This window comes from Melospiza georgiana, chromosome Z (genome assembly GCF_028018845.1).
Source record: "Melospiza georgiana isolate bMelGeo1 chromosome Z, bMelGeo1.pri, whole genome shotgun sequence".
In the NCBI taxonomy this organism is placed as follows: Eukaryota; Metazoa; Chordata; class Aves; order Passeriformes; family Passerellidae; genus Melospiza; species Melospiza georgiana.
In genome coordinates, this window is record NC_080465.1 from 25118438 (window position 1) to 25130854 (window position 12417).

The 12417-nt window shown below is 38.9% G+C and overlaps 1 protein-coding gene across 11 annotated transcripts in view; it reads left to right on the forward strand.

The window, feature by feature from the left end:
• SEMA4D (semaphorin 4D) overlaps positions 1-12417 on the forward strand; it is a 99155-nt gene that overhangs the window by 67280 nt on the left and 19458 nt on the right. For all 11 annotated transcript variants that reach the window (XR_009115875.1, XM_058043141.1, XM_058043145.1 and 8 more), the window contains 10 exons: positions 1906-2004; positions 3168-3261; positions 4193-4306; positions 5224-5375; positions 7110-7285; positions 7416-7572; positions 8329-8551; positions 8973-9088; positions 11626-11798; positions 12026-12069. Coding sequence is in view for 10 of the 11 variants with exons in the window: in XM_058043141.1 (XP_057899124.1) it covers positions 1906-2004; positions 3168-3261; positions 4193-4306; positions 5224-5375; positions 7110-7285; positions 7416-7572; positions 8329-8551; positions 8973-9088; positions 11626-11798; positions 12026-12069 (1348 nt within the window). In the remaining variant the exon portion in view is untranslated. The remainder of the gene's footprint in view (positions 1-1905; positions 2005-3167; positions 3262-4192; positions 4307-5223; positions 5376-7109; positions 7286-7415; positions 7573-8328; positions 8552-8972; positions 9089-11625; positions 11799-12025; positions 12070-12417) is intronic.

Here is a 12417-nt window from a genome sequence, read left to right on the forward strand (position 1 = left end):
CACTTGTGGTGTGACTCAGACAGCTCAGAGGGCACCCGAGCAGCCAGACCTCCTGTCAGCTTGGCAGGATCCCCTGGTGCTTCTGGGAACCACTGATTCCTTATGACTGCCAGGGCACAGGCTGAACTGCTCGTCTTGCCTGTTTGCTTGTGGTAGTTGACTGTGTGTGAACGTACCATTCTGTTTGTGTAACACCACTTCATTTAATGATGCAGTAAAGCAAAGATTTGCTGGGAAAGACTGATGGTCAGGCCTTTAACACAGGTTTGAAAGTAGAAGTCTGCAAGTTCTCTGAATACAAAAAGCAGATCTATTCTGCACTTGGAGGGATGTGATCCTTGAACGTGCAGCCTGTTTAGTTGATGCTCTTAAAAGCCCCCCAAGTGCTTCATCCAGGGCTGATAGTTATCCTGTGTTCGTGTGGTTCATTGGGATGGGAGTGGGCTGTCTCCCTTTGACTAGCTGCTTCTTTTCCTTGACTGACCACTGATGACCCTCAGTACATTATTTGAACATGAGGTATGACAGATATTTAAGGTGTGTTTCCTCCTTGTCTACCTCTGCAGAATAGGATCAGAGAATACTTTTATTTTATGGATCAGTTGTGGTTGGTATTAATAATACTGATACTCAGCCATGATGAATATGGGATATAAGTTTGTCTCGTGCATGAGCATATGTTTAGCAGACATGTGTGTGAATCTCCAGAAGTCCTCTCAAAAATTATTGGTGGGTATAATAGACCCCATAAATATATACTTTGATAGAGCTCTGAATACATTTTATTTTCTCCTGCTCCCAGTTTAGCAGCTCATACTTTAGCAGCTAGCCATGCTTTTTCCTCACTTCTAACCTTCTTCTGGTCGCATTTATGGGGTAGCTGTGGTGTTTTGCACAGTGTAGTAGTTTCAAAAGGGTCAAGATATTAAGCCACTACTGCTATTTCTTAAACTTAAGTGGGCAGTTCTCTCCCCCTCCCATCAGCACTGTTCTGTACAATGCCAGCAGAAAACATTCATACAGCTGTTCAAGGACCTTATCTGGCAGAAAGCATTCATACAGCTGTTAAAGGGCCTTATCTGGCAGAAAATTGATTTTACACTCTTCCCCCTACTTTTTTCTCCTATACAGTCACAGAAATACCTAATTTGTCTCATAAGAAGGAATAGTAGGTTCAGTACTTAAACTTGCTTAAGAAGTTCATGGAACAGCAGTTAGTGGAGGGATATGGCAGTATACCAGGAAGAAGTAGGGGGCATTATTGACACTGGGTTTTTTTCTCTCTCTTTAAGTGGTCATTTAGAGTTGTTTTACTTCATTATTATTCTGAATTTTTATTGTATCCTTTATTAAGGATTTTGGTCAAACTCCGTGTTCTGTTTCAGAGCTAAAGATATTGTGGAGTATCCTTGGACAGTTTCAAGGACTGGAAAAAAAGAAAAAGATACCGCTATATGCGACAAAGCTTTGTGGCTAATTTAAGGGTATTCGAGTCTTTGCACTTAACAAGCAACCTTGGCTGTCATTGTGTCATCTAGATACACAAGGGGTGACAAAGTCTAAAACTCGCTGCGTGTTTAACTAGTTGTTCCCATGAACTGGAGGTATGTTTGGAGCTTGTCCTTCCAATAAAACAGCTTGGGATGGACCCTGCTGAGCATGCTGTCCTGCTAGAGGACTCTGAGGCATCTGCATACTACTGGCTGTGGGAAACCAGCTGCTTGAAGGATTGATTAGAGCTCCTGAAGATTCTAGGGAGATGGTGTCCCAGTGTCACCCATGTGTCACCTGGGCTTGCCAATGTGATGTGGCATAACCAGCAGCAATGGACAGTGTTGTTTGTGTATGTTGGAATGTGGCAGCTATGGTTTATCAGACTAGTCCTTTCCTCATCCTCTATTACAGACAGAATGTCGTAATTACGTGCGTGTCTTGCAACAGCTGAATGATACTTTCCTCTACGTGTGTGGAACTAATGCATTTCAGCCAACGTGTGATTACCTGGTAAGAAATGTCCGTATGTTTTGACCAGCAACAGCTGTAACTTAAGAGCAGCTCAGGTTGACAATGAGTTATTCTCTTTTCCCAAAACAGTTGCATCTTCACTGTTGGCTGTAAGTTAGGAGTACTTGTTGCACTGTCACATCACAGGGGCAGAGTATACTGTTCCTTTTTCATAGCACTGAATGAATTACTGATTTATCTTGTCTAACTGCAGATCTGCTTTTTCTTAGCTTTTATACTTCTTCATGTATTGTGTGTTAACATGAAGCAAGTTACTAAAACTGAAATTACAGTGGTTGCAACTGCCACTCATTACTGAATCTCCCTGAAATTTCTCAGATTCCTGTCTCTGCTTGTCTCTGCTCCTGGCTGTGCCAAAGATGTGTAGTGCTGAATCCCTCAAAGTGAAGTCTTGGCACAAAATTAAAACTCCCTTTTCTCGCCACTGGGTCTTGTATCATTTCCTTACTGCAGCTCTTAGCAATTCGAAAATTGAGAAATCTTGTAATTCTTTGTGCCTTTAGCTTCCAGTGATTTCATTGCATAGTACATTCATTACATACATACATTTCATTTCATACTGATTACTTCCCAAGTACTGTGGCTACCTTTCAGCTTTCTGGTCCTCATTCTTTGGTTTGTAAGGGATTTATAAAGTAGCAGCAAAAGTACTCTGTTGCTTTTTAAAGCCTAATTGGATTTTGCCCTGTCTCAGAAATTTCCCATCATCTCAAAAATTGCTTAATCCACCTCAGAAAGCCTTTTTGATTTCTGAGTCTCCATTTTTTTCAGTCTAATTGAGTAATTGCTTGTTCTTTCTATGTATCAGTTAACTTCTCTGCCTTTCCTGCTGTCTAGCTTTTTTGAGTGCTCGTTCTTGAAGTCTGTCTGGATTTAACTTTCCATCTGGATTTAACTTTCCATCTTTTGCTCTTTTCTGCTTCCACCCTCACAAATTATAGGATCACATTTTTTCTCTGTATTTGGGGCTCAATAAGTTTCTATGAAAACACATATGCCTTCTGTAATTTTACTCAGAATGCCTTTGATGCTGGAAGTTGATGACATAGCCCATTATTTAGTGTTCAGTTTTTAGCTAGCTTTGCACAAGTTGAGTGGCTGAAAGAAAAAAATTCTACTAGCCGTTTTGTGGTTTTCAACAGAATTTAGTTTCATTTGAACTTGGAGGTAAAAATGAAGATGGTAAGGGCAGATGTCCATTTGATCCTGCTCAAAGCTACACATCTGTTATGGTTGGTAAGTTCAGACTTCGCATTCCTCATTCTTATGTTTAAAAATGTTCTGTCTTTTCCACTGTCACCCTCCAGTTTGTCATTATCAAAATTGTGGCTTGCATCCATATTGTTTTGTATTGTGTATCTGTATAGATGTTAAAATACTTATGTAGTGAACCTAAGCATGTTTCTTAAAAGGAGAACTTCAAACTAGGTTGTTTTGGAAGCAATTTCTAAAATACCAGTTTTCAAACTGTATTTCTAGATGTCAAACATATTTAATCCAGATAACCTAAATGTACTTAGACTGCCCTTGTAGTATCAATTACTGTAATTTTAGTAAACAAAAAAGCAGTATTGTAAGCTGTCCTGAAGACATGCTGCAGAATGGGAAGTGAGATGTTAATGCAAGTATACTTACTGCATGGAAACACGCCACCAGATCTTAATCTGGGGAAGCCAGAATTTGTGGCTTTTACTTGCATATACCAAGATCATAAAAGAGAGGTTCAACATCATATGAAACAGGAAATGAGAATAAAAAAATATGCTCCCTGCATTGTGCCTAAATCTGTACAAATCAAGTCTGAATAATGGTAGCATAGAAAGAGAGGAAGACAATTCCAGAATTCTGGTGCATTTAAGTAAATTAGCTTGTTTTAAGATAAATTGTAGGTTTTCATGTTAAACGTTAAAATGCCACAAAACCAACGTTGACTTTTGTCAGTTCTTGTGTCAGAGCACTAGTAATAATAAACTCAAGTGTGGAAGTGTTAGCTTGAGAATGATCGACAGAAATGTAAACATAAAATACATGTCTAGGGCAATTCAGAGGAAATCCGTGTTTACCTTTTCTTGTGGGAAGTTAAAACTTAGATAGACTCAGAAAATATTTGTGTACCCTTTTTGGTATCCAGTCCATAAGTTCTAATATATTTGATTTTGTGTTGAAGATGAGGAGCTTTATTCTGGAACTTCATACAATTTCTTGGGAAGTGAACCTATTATTTCACGTCACTCTCATCAGAGCCCACTGAGAACAGAGTATGCAATACCTTGGCTTAATGGTAAGTGAACATAAGAAGTAGTCCAAACAAGTTACTTCTTCTTTTCCAATATCACATGTACAGAGTTTGAGTGTCCTACCTGAGTAAGGAGCAGTTGTCTCAAAGAGACAGATTTGGTTATACTGGCATACACTGAGTGTGTGCCCTCCTGCATGCCACCAAAAGATTTTATTTTGAAATTTAAGGATTTTTATCAGCACTGATGATGAAAACAGCTTCAGAATATGCATGTTTCAACTTGACATTAATGGTTTATTTCTCATCTGCTTGTTTGTCCTTGCAATAATGCAGCTTAATTATGATATGGTATGGAATTGAATGTTTTTGGTCTTGAATTGGTTCTTAAATTGAGCCGATCATGGTTTTTGACACTTCAAGTTCCTTAATTTGAAAAGTCACTGAATTTTGTGAATTTTCAGAGGTTTGAGGCTTTGTGCCAAAAGAGACCAAAATAATGACCATTGTCCAAAAAGTACAGGATTCTGAGTTTTGTAATACATGTTGTAATGGCATTGTTATTTCAGTGCTTCAGCTAATAGCTAAAATAGAGGAGAGACAGGCAGGGGAGGGTTACCTCTCCAGGCCCATTAGAATCTGAAACCACATTTGACTGTGGACTGAAGAATGCTGAAGTAATGAGCTGTCAGATCATGGAGATCTCTCAGTATCTTAGTGCTTTCACATATGTTTCATGGTGTTCTGGATTTTTTTCCATTTCTGGTTGGTTTTTGTGGTTTGGGTTTTTTTTTAGAAATCCTGTTCATATGATGTACAGCAAACTGTGTAAGTAGGTCAGTCAGTGGAGAGGAGGTAAATGCAGTGTGGAGTTTGGGTGAAAGACAACCTCTGAGGGTCTTTGAGGGAATCAAGTTAGTAGTCACATATATAATAGAAAATTCTTCTGTTTGTATCTGTAGAGCCCAACTTTGTTTTTGCTGACGTGATAAGAGCAGATCCAAACAGCACAGATGGAGAAGATGACAAGATATACTTCTTTTTCACTGAGGTGTCTGTGGAGTATGAATTTGTTGGAAAATTGATGATTCCAAGAATAGCTAGAGTATGCAAGGTGGGAGATAGTTCTGTTTACTTTTACTATATCTCATAGAATCTTGCCATGTGCATGTTAAAAAGCATTCATTATTCTGGACTTATTGCCAGGTAAATGGTGGTGTTTGAGTTTAGCAAACCTTAATAAATAAGCTGTTCCAGTCAGTTCATTGGAACTGAGAAGGCCTAATAGTTGCTTTGTAAATAAATACTTGATTTGATTTTGCACAGTTGTGAAATTTCAGTACATCTGGGGGTTCTGGTCTTCTCTGGGGGAAAACAAAGCAACGATGACAAAACCCAGCAACAGAAGAAATGTTGCTTTAGTTTTCATTGTTAATTTTTTTAAACAAGTACATCCCTCTGTGAAGAGGTGACTTTGGTTGGAGCTGAGCAGATAGGATGTGTGTCAAGTGACTTTGAAGTAGCTGTATTCAAACACAACTGTAACCGTTTCCACAGCAAAACAGTTCTTGACTGTGGTGTAGCAGATGGGACTTCTATGAAGCTGCTACAGCTGCCAGAGCCTGAAGGGAGATGGTCACCAGCAGCCTGATTCTGTCACACTTGCTGTGCTTAAACCTCAGTGTGTTAAGCTGATTGAAATACATCCTCAGGAGAACTGGTTAAAAGTCTTGCTGATGGAAGTTTTTTCAGTAGAAAATGTTTATTTAACAAAAACTTTTTCAGTGGAATGTATCAATTTCCTTTTTTTCCAACAGGAAATTTATTTGGCTGTTTCATTTTCATGAAGTTGAAAGTTTTATTTTGACTTTACTGTTTTGTATTTAAACAGGGAAGTCAAAACATCAATAACAAGTTAATGCCCTTGAGATTTACATTAAACAAGGAGCTTGGAGGCAGGTTTAGAGGGGGCTTGCTATTACGGCATTCTGCCCACTGACAGTGTGCACACTTTAAAAGAGGAGTATTGTGGAATATGAGAGCTTCATTTATTATATTGTTATATATTTCATATTGTTGTTTGAAATAGAAATCAGTGACAGATCGCAAGTCTATAAGCATTTATACTTCATTGTAAGCATGTATACTTAATAAATTTTGCAGATTGCCTTTAATATATTGCTTACACAATTGGATAATGAATGGAAATATTGATACTGTTTCAATATGACTTTTTACAAGGGAAATATCAGTTCTACAGCTCAATTATCAAATATTTTGAAATACATTTCTAGTCAATATATCTCAACTTAAGCCTTGGTACCTGCAAATCCTTAATACAGGTGGTAACTTCTAGCAGGATTAAACCATTGCTGGATTTATTCTAATGAAATGATCAGTGTCAGGCATGTCTTAAGGCATATTGCAGCATTAGAATTTAAATCAGTTTTGATGTCACCAAACAAATGCAGTATTATGTATTTCTCTTAAAGGACAGTATAGTACTTCCATGCTTGTTTTACTTTTTTCCTAATGATGCATTGTCCATCTCAATTTTTCTGAGTGATGCTGAAGTATCGTTCTCCATTAACTCTCATATTCTCACATATTTCATCTTCCCTCTATGTGTGATAGAAATAATTTTTCAATATTTTTGTTGAACCAATTTTCCTGTGGCTTTGATACTGTTTTGTATGTGAATGTGTTTACAATTATTGATATTGTTGTAGATGAAGTATTGTAAAACACCAGGGCTTAGTAATTGCATGCTATATAGCAGTGGTTCTTAAGTGCAAAAATGCTGCTGGCTCTCCTCACAAACACCTTTTTATTTTTTTAATACCATAAGAGGGACCAAGGAGGATTAAGGACCTTGCAAAAGAAATGGACTTCGTTTCTCAAGGCCAGAATGATTTGTACCATCCCTGATAAGAATTTAATTTTCAATGTTATCAATGATGTTTTTATTCTCAAATCTCCGACTTTGAAGGAACCAGTGATATATGGAGTCTTCACCCCACAACTGTAAGTGTGGTATAGCCTTTTCCTGGATAAGTACCTTTCATCTCAATTGGTTACTACAAGAAAATGATAATTACTCCTGTGGTTTTTTTTTGGGTTTTGTTTTTTTCCTAATTTCTTCCTGAATTAATAGGAATAATGTGGGGTTGTCAGCAGTGTGTGCATACAATCTGTCTACTGTAGAAGAAGTTTTCTCAAAAGGAAAATACATGCAGAGTGCTACAGTGGAACAGTCCCATACAAAGTGGGTGCGATACAATGGGGAAATTCCGAATCCTCGACCTGGTGCGGTAAGTTTCTGTAGTCTGGGATCTCATGACTTTTTCAATGCTCAGCAGGAAACAGACTAGGGAATACTAGTAACCTACTAATGTTTGCCCTCGCCTGGTTACTTCTTGTAAAAACTTAATGGGAAAATACTCAAGTGATATGTTCTGAATTTTTTATCTGGGAATCAAAGTCTTTGGGTTTTGGGTTTTTTTAATTTGGAGTTGTTTGCTAGTTTTGTATTTCATTATTTTGTTAATAATTTTCTCATTGTGAAATAGTGTGTTGCAGTTTACACTAGCAACATCATACACTTTTTGTTCAGATGAAAGGAAGTGTAGAAACTGTTGCATTGTCTCAGTAAAATCAGCCTATTTATCTGGTGCACTGCTCTGCACACTCAAATTTTCCTAAAAAAGTGGGTCAGACTTTTTTACTTCTTTATGTTCCTTACAGGCATACTGTTGCTAATGCTGAAAGAGGTGATGGTTAAAAGTACTAAAGGTGCATGAGAGCACAGAAGGAATATTGTCCTAAAATATATTTTGATCCAAACAAAAATTTAGTCCAAAGCCCAGGGATTAGCACATCAAAATGCTATGAGGTCTAAGGACCTTCCTTGGTGCAATGAGTATAGTGTACAGGTGTGGTTACTGGCCAAAATAATGTGGAGAAGAAAATGTGTGCAGCTGCAGTTAATTGTCTTTATTTTGTACAAGTAAATGATGCAATTTGGTTCTCTTTTTTCTTTTTCACCCTCTCCCTGTCCCCTGTTCTAGTGTATAAACAATGAAGCCAGAGCATCAAACTACATGAGTTCTCTGAATTTACCAGACAAAACATTGCAGTTTGTTAAAGATCATCCTCTAATGGATGACTCAGTGACCCCAATGGGAGACAGACCTCGCCTAGTAAAGCGAGATGTGAAGTATACACAGATTGTAGTTGACAGAGTCAGAGCACTCAATGGCACCATCTATGATGTTATGTTCATCGGTACAGGTGAGTTCTGCAGAACACCTGGTTTTGGTGATGCACGGATTCTTAAGTTTTCTTAGAAAAACTCTTGAGATTTCCATATTTACAGGGCTTTTACAGCAGATGGTGTAAAAAAAAAAAGTAAGGTGTCACAGTAACGGGACAATCTTGGATGCTTTGAAAAAGTATTGCAGGAAAAGAACTGCAGAGCTTCAGTGAATTCAGCAAAACTACACAATATAATCACCAGCTGGTCATTCTGTGCCCCAAAATGTTATTTCCTGCTCAGAAGTCCTGATGGCAAGTTTAATGGTTGCCTTTGACTCAGAGTTGTTCTGCTAAGCAGCGCAGATTATTGAGACGACTTACAGCAGTTGTGAAGGACTTTTTCATGCTTTTTTTAATTTCAGAGATCTTACTTAAACACATTGCTCTTTTGTTTCAGATAGAGGAGCCCTGCACAAAGCTATCAGCTATGAAAATGGAATGCATATTATTGAAGAAACACAGCTTTTTCCAAATTTTGAACCAGTCCAAACTCTCTTGCTTTCATCCAAAACAGTGAGTGGTATAAGCGTCATAGCATTTATCTCCTTTTGTTCTTTCATAAAACTTCTTTTGCACCACTTTGTGACCTTGTGACAAGAGACCATGCTGTGCATAGAGCCAGCCAAAGGCCGCATGTGTAACTCATCATGCTGCAGCACTCACATATTGCCTGCTGCATTTCAATATGTTTGGTAGGTGGTAAGCTTCTGGGGTTATTTAGACATAGAGAATGGCTTTGAGGAGCACAGGTATGCAGATCTTCACTTGTTTCCATGTGCAGAAGCAGGAAACTGTAAGGTGTTTTAAGAAACTAATTTCCGTTCTGCAGGGATGTAAAAATCCCGACCCCTTGTGGCCACTGCAGATTTGTGTAGAAAAATCCCAGGGATTGAGGTTAGCAGAGGAGTGGTGTGTGGTTCTGAGGAAATAGACCTAAGAATAGAGAGCAATCTTCAAGCATAGGGACTCATAATTGTGTAGTTAATTGACTTCTGCTGTCCCAAATCTTGCGGGCTCCTGCATGCTGATTGTGTCGTGAGAGCAGTCACGTTGCTGCAGCTGTGGGTGAGGACCTCTGGTAAGGTCCTGTTTGCCCACTGGGGTGCCAGCTGCAGCTCCAGCTGCATGGCACAAGAGCTGCTGTGCGCTCCAAACCTGGCAGATGTCCTGCGCTGTTTATCAGTTGTTTGGTTTATTCCTAGAGTGCTTTTGGATAGTAGGAGAATGGTCACTGTGTGTAGTTTGTTAATGAGTTAGGTTTCTGCCCCTACTTGCTCAGACCTTCACATCCCTGAATATATCTGTCTATGCCTAAAGTGACTTGTAGCATCAGCATCAGTGAGGTTTTCTGGGTTTCATAAAGATTGAATGCCTCTTTTGAAGTATCTAGTAGCAATACCAGTATTCAGTAGCTACCTAGTGATCCATACGTAAGTGCTCTGCAGCTTAGGGACTTAGGAATACTTTGAAACAACTTTTATTTTTGTGTGATTTAATAAAATTTTGAATGTCAACGCGATCAGCTCAGCTTTATGTCGTAATTTTTACAAGTTTGTTCTGCATGCTTATTTATCCTTTCATGCTTATAATAAAAAGAAAGGACAGAGTATGTTTTTGCTAGACAAATGGAAAGCAGAATTAAAATGCCTGTGCTTAGTTTTCTGTAAGTATAATTGTATTATTTTTGTATGATATATCACACTGACAACTCACCTATACATCTTTGCAGATATGTATTATTTGTGTGTGTGGGTGTACACACACACACACACACACACACACACACAATACTTGCTTTATCTGCAAAAATAGTTCAAGCTACTTGCTTTGTCAGGGAGTTTTGGAATTTGCCCTGTCACAGAAGATAGTGATTGATAGCTCTTCCAATATATATGCTAATATCCATTCTTTTAATTGTGGAATCATTCCTACACTGGCTTAATTATGATTTGCCTATTTCAGGGCAGTGCTGAGAAAGAGATGGGCATTAAGCCTGATATAAATACACATCATGTAGCAATTTCAGCACACACTTGGAAGGCTGCTATAGGAATAGTAGCATTGAAATTTATTCACTCTGGGTCCAGGTGCCACATACTCATTGACATACTCAGCTGCCCAGTACATTCCCATAAAACCAGAGGTCCTTTTCAGTGATGGGGAATGGGAGTTTGGGTCAGCTGCCAGTCATGGTAACTGTAGGGATTCCCAAGCAGGGATTCCTGCTGCTTTCCAGCCTGAAAACACAAGTTTCTGCCTCCACAGTCAGTGGCTACTGATGTCCATTGCAGAGCTGGTATTGTGTTACATGTCATGGCATCCCACAGTAGTGGACTAAGTATGTAAACTCACAGTGTACCTTTAGCTATCATTTTCCGTGGCTCTAGAGCAGACGAGTGAGATAGAACAGCTGCCTACCTTTTATAATAAGGATGAGCGTGGTCTCTTCCTGCTGTGCTCAGAGTCAGACTGCTTTGGGATCCCCGGGAGCAGTGGTTCCAATAGCCATTGCGATTATTTCCCCCGTCTTCTCAGTGTCTTGCCAGTGCTGTTTCCTTTGAGTACCACCAGTGTTCTTTCTTAAGAAGTGTTTGACTCTCACAAGGATGATGCTGATGTGGCTGCAGAGACTGGCTGGCTAAAGTGCTGAAGGCAGTAGGGCTGCTTTAGGTTATCACATCAGCCCTACTGCCTGCTCTGTCTTGCATGTGCCAGCGTGGCAGCCTTGCCTTACCTCACAGAAGGATTATTGCATTCATATTTCTGGGAAAATGGATAAAGTCGTAGTTAGACATGGTTACTTTCCGCATACCCGTTCCAGTTTTTTGTTGTCTTTTTGCACTTTTCAGCATTGCTGCAATATTTCCAAGACAACTTTGTAGAAACAAAAGCTAATCAAATGCTTACTCTACTGAGGCACCACTTTTTACAAAAAAGGCTGTATGTATGCTGCTCTTTAATAACACTTAAAATGGTCCGTTAATTGGGTTGTTTGGGTTTGAACAAGTGATTGGCTGTGATGTTTTTTTGTTGTGCTTTGTTTTCTTTAGGGCAGAAGATACCTCTTTGCTGGTTCAAATTCTGGTGTGGTGCAGTCTCCATTGGCATTTTGTGACAAGTACACCACTTGTGTTGACTGTGTTTTAGCAAGGGATCCTTATTGTGCTTGGAAACCACTTGAAGCTTCCTGCATTGATATTTTTAAAGAAGGTGAAATGGAAAGGTAAGAGTATCCTTTGATGACCTTACAGTTACAATCAATATGTAATCAGTCTTGGAATTTTCTAATTTCTAATTGGAATTTTAGAAATTGAATGTTTTCAAATACAGACTTTTTCCTATCCATTTATGTCTGCTGTTGCTGTTTAGATGATCCTTATTAGTACAAGGGGATGGGCAGACTTTAGGAAACAAGATTTGAAGTTGTAATGGTTGAACTTCCTTTTACAGGAACTGGATTCAAAACATAGGTGGAGATGCATCTTCTTGTTCTGGTGAGTCAATCTTCAAAGAGCTCCTTCATATGTCTAGGTGGAGTGGTGAGAGAGTTTTGTTTTTGTGATTACCTGGACATTCATTTACATTGTACTAGGTATGGGATTCTGCTTTGAATATTTGAGCATCTGTACAACCTGCATGTTGTCTTAAAAACTGTCTGTGTTTGTATGCATTTCAGTGTGCAGTGCACAACCCCCTGAAATGAATGGGGGCACCTCAACAGTGACTTGTGAATGAAAGCAATACCAGAAGTACTTCTAATGCAGAGGCCTCTGTCTCTTTGATGCAGCATTTGACATTCTACTGTGAGCTTTGACAAGTGCTTGGTTATTGCTGCTAGATCA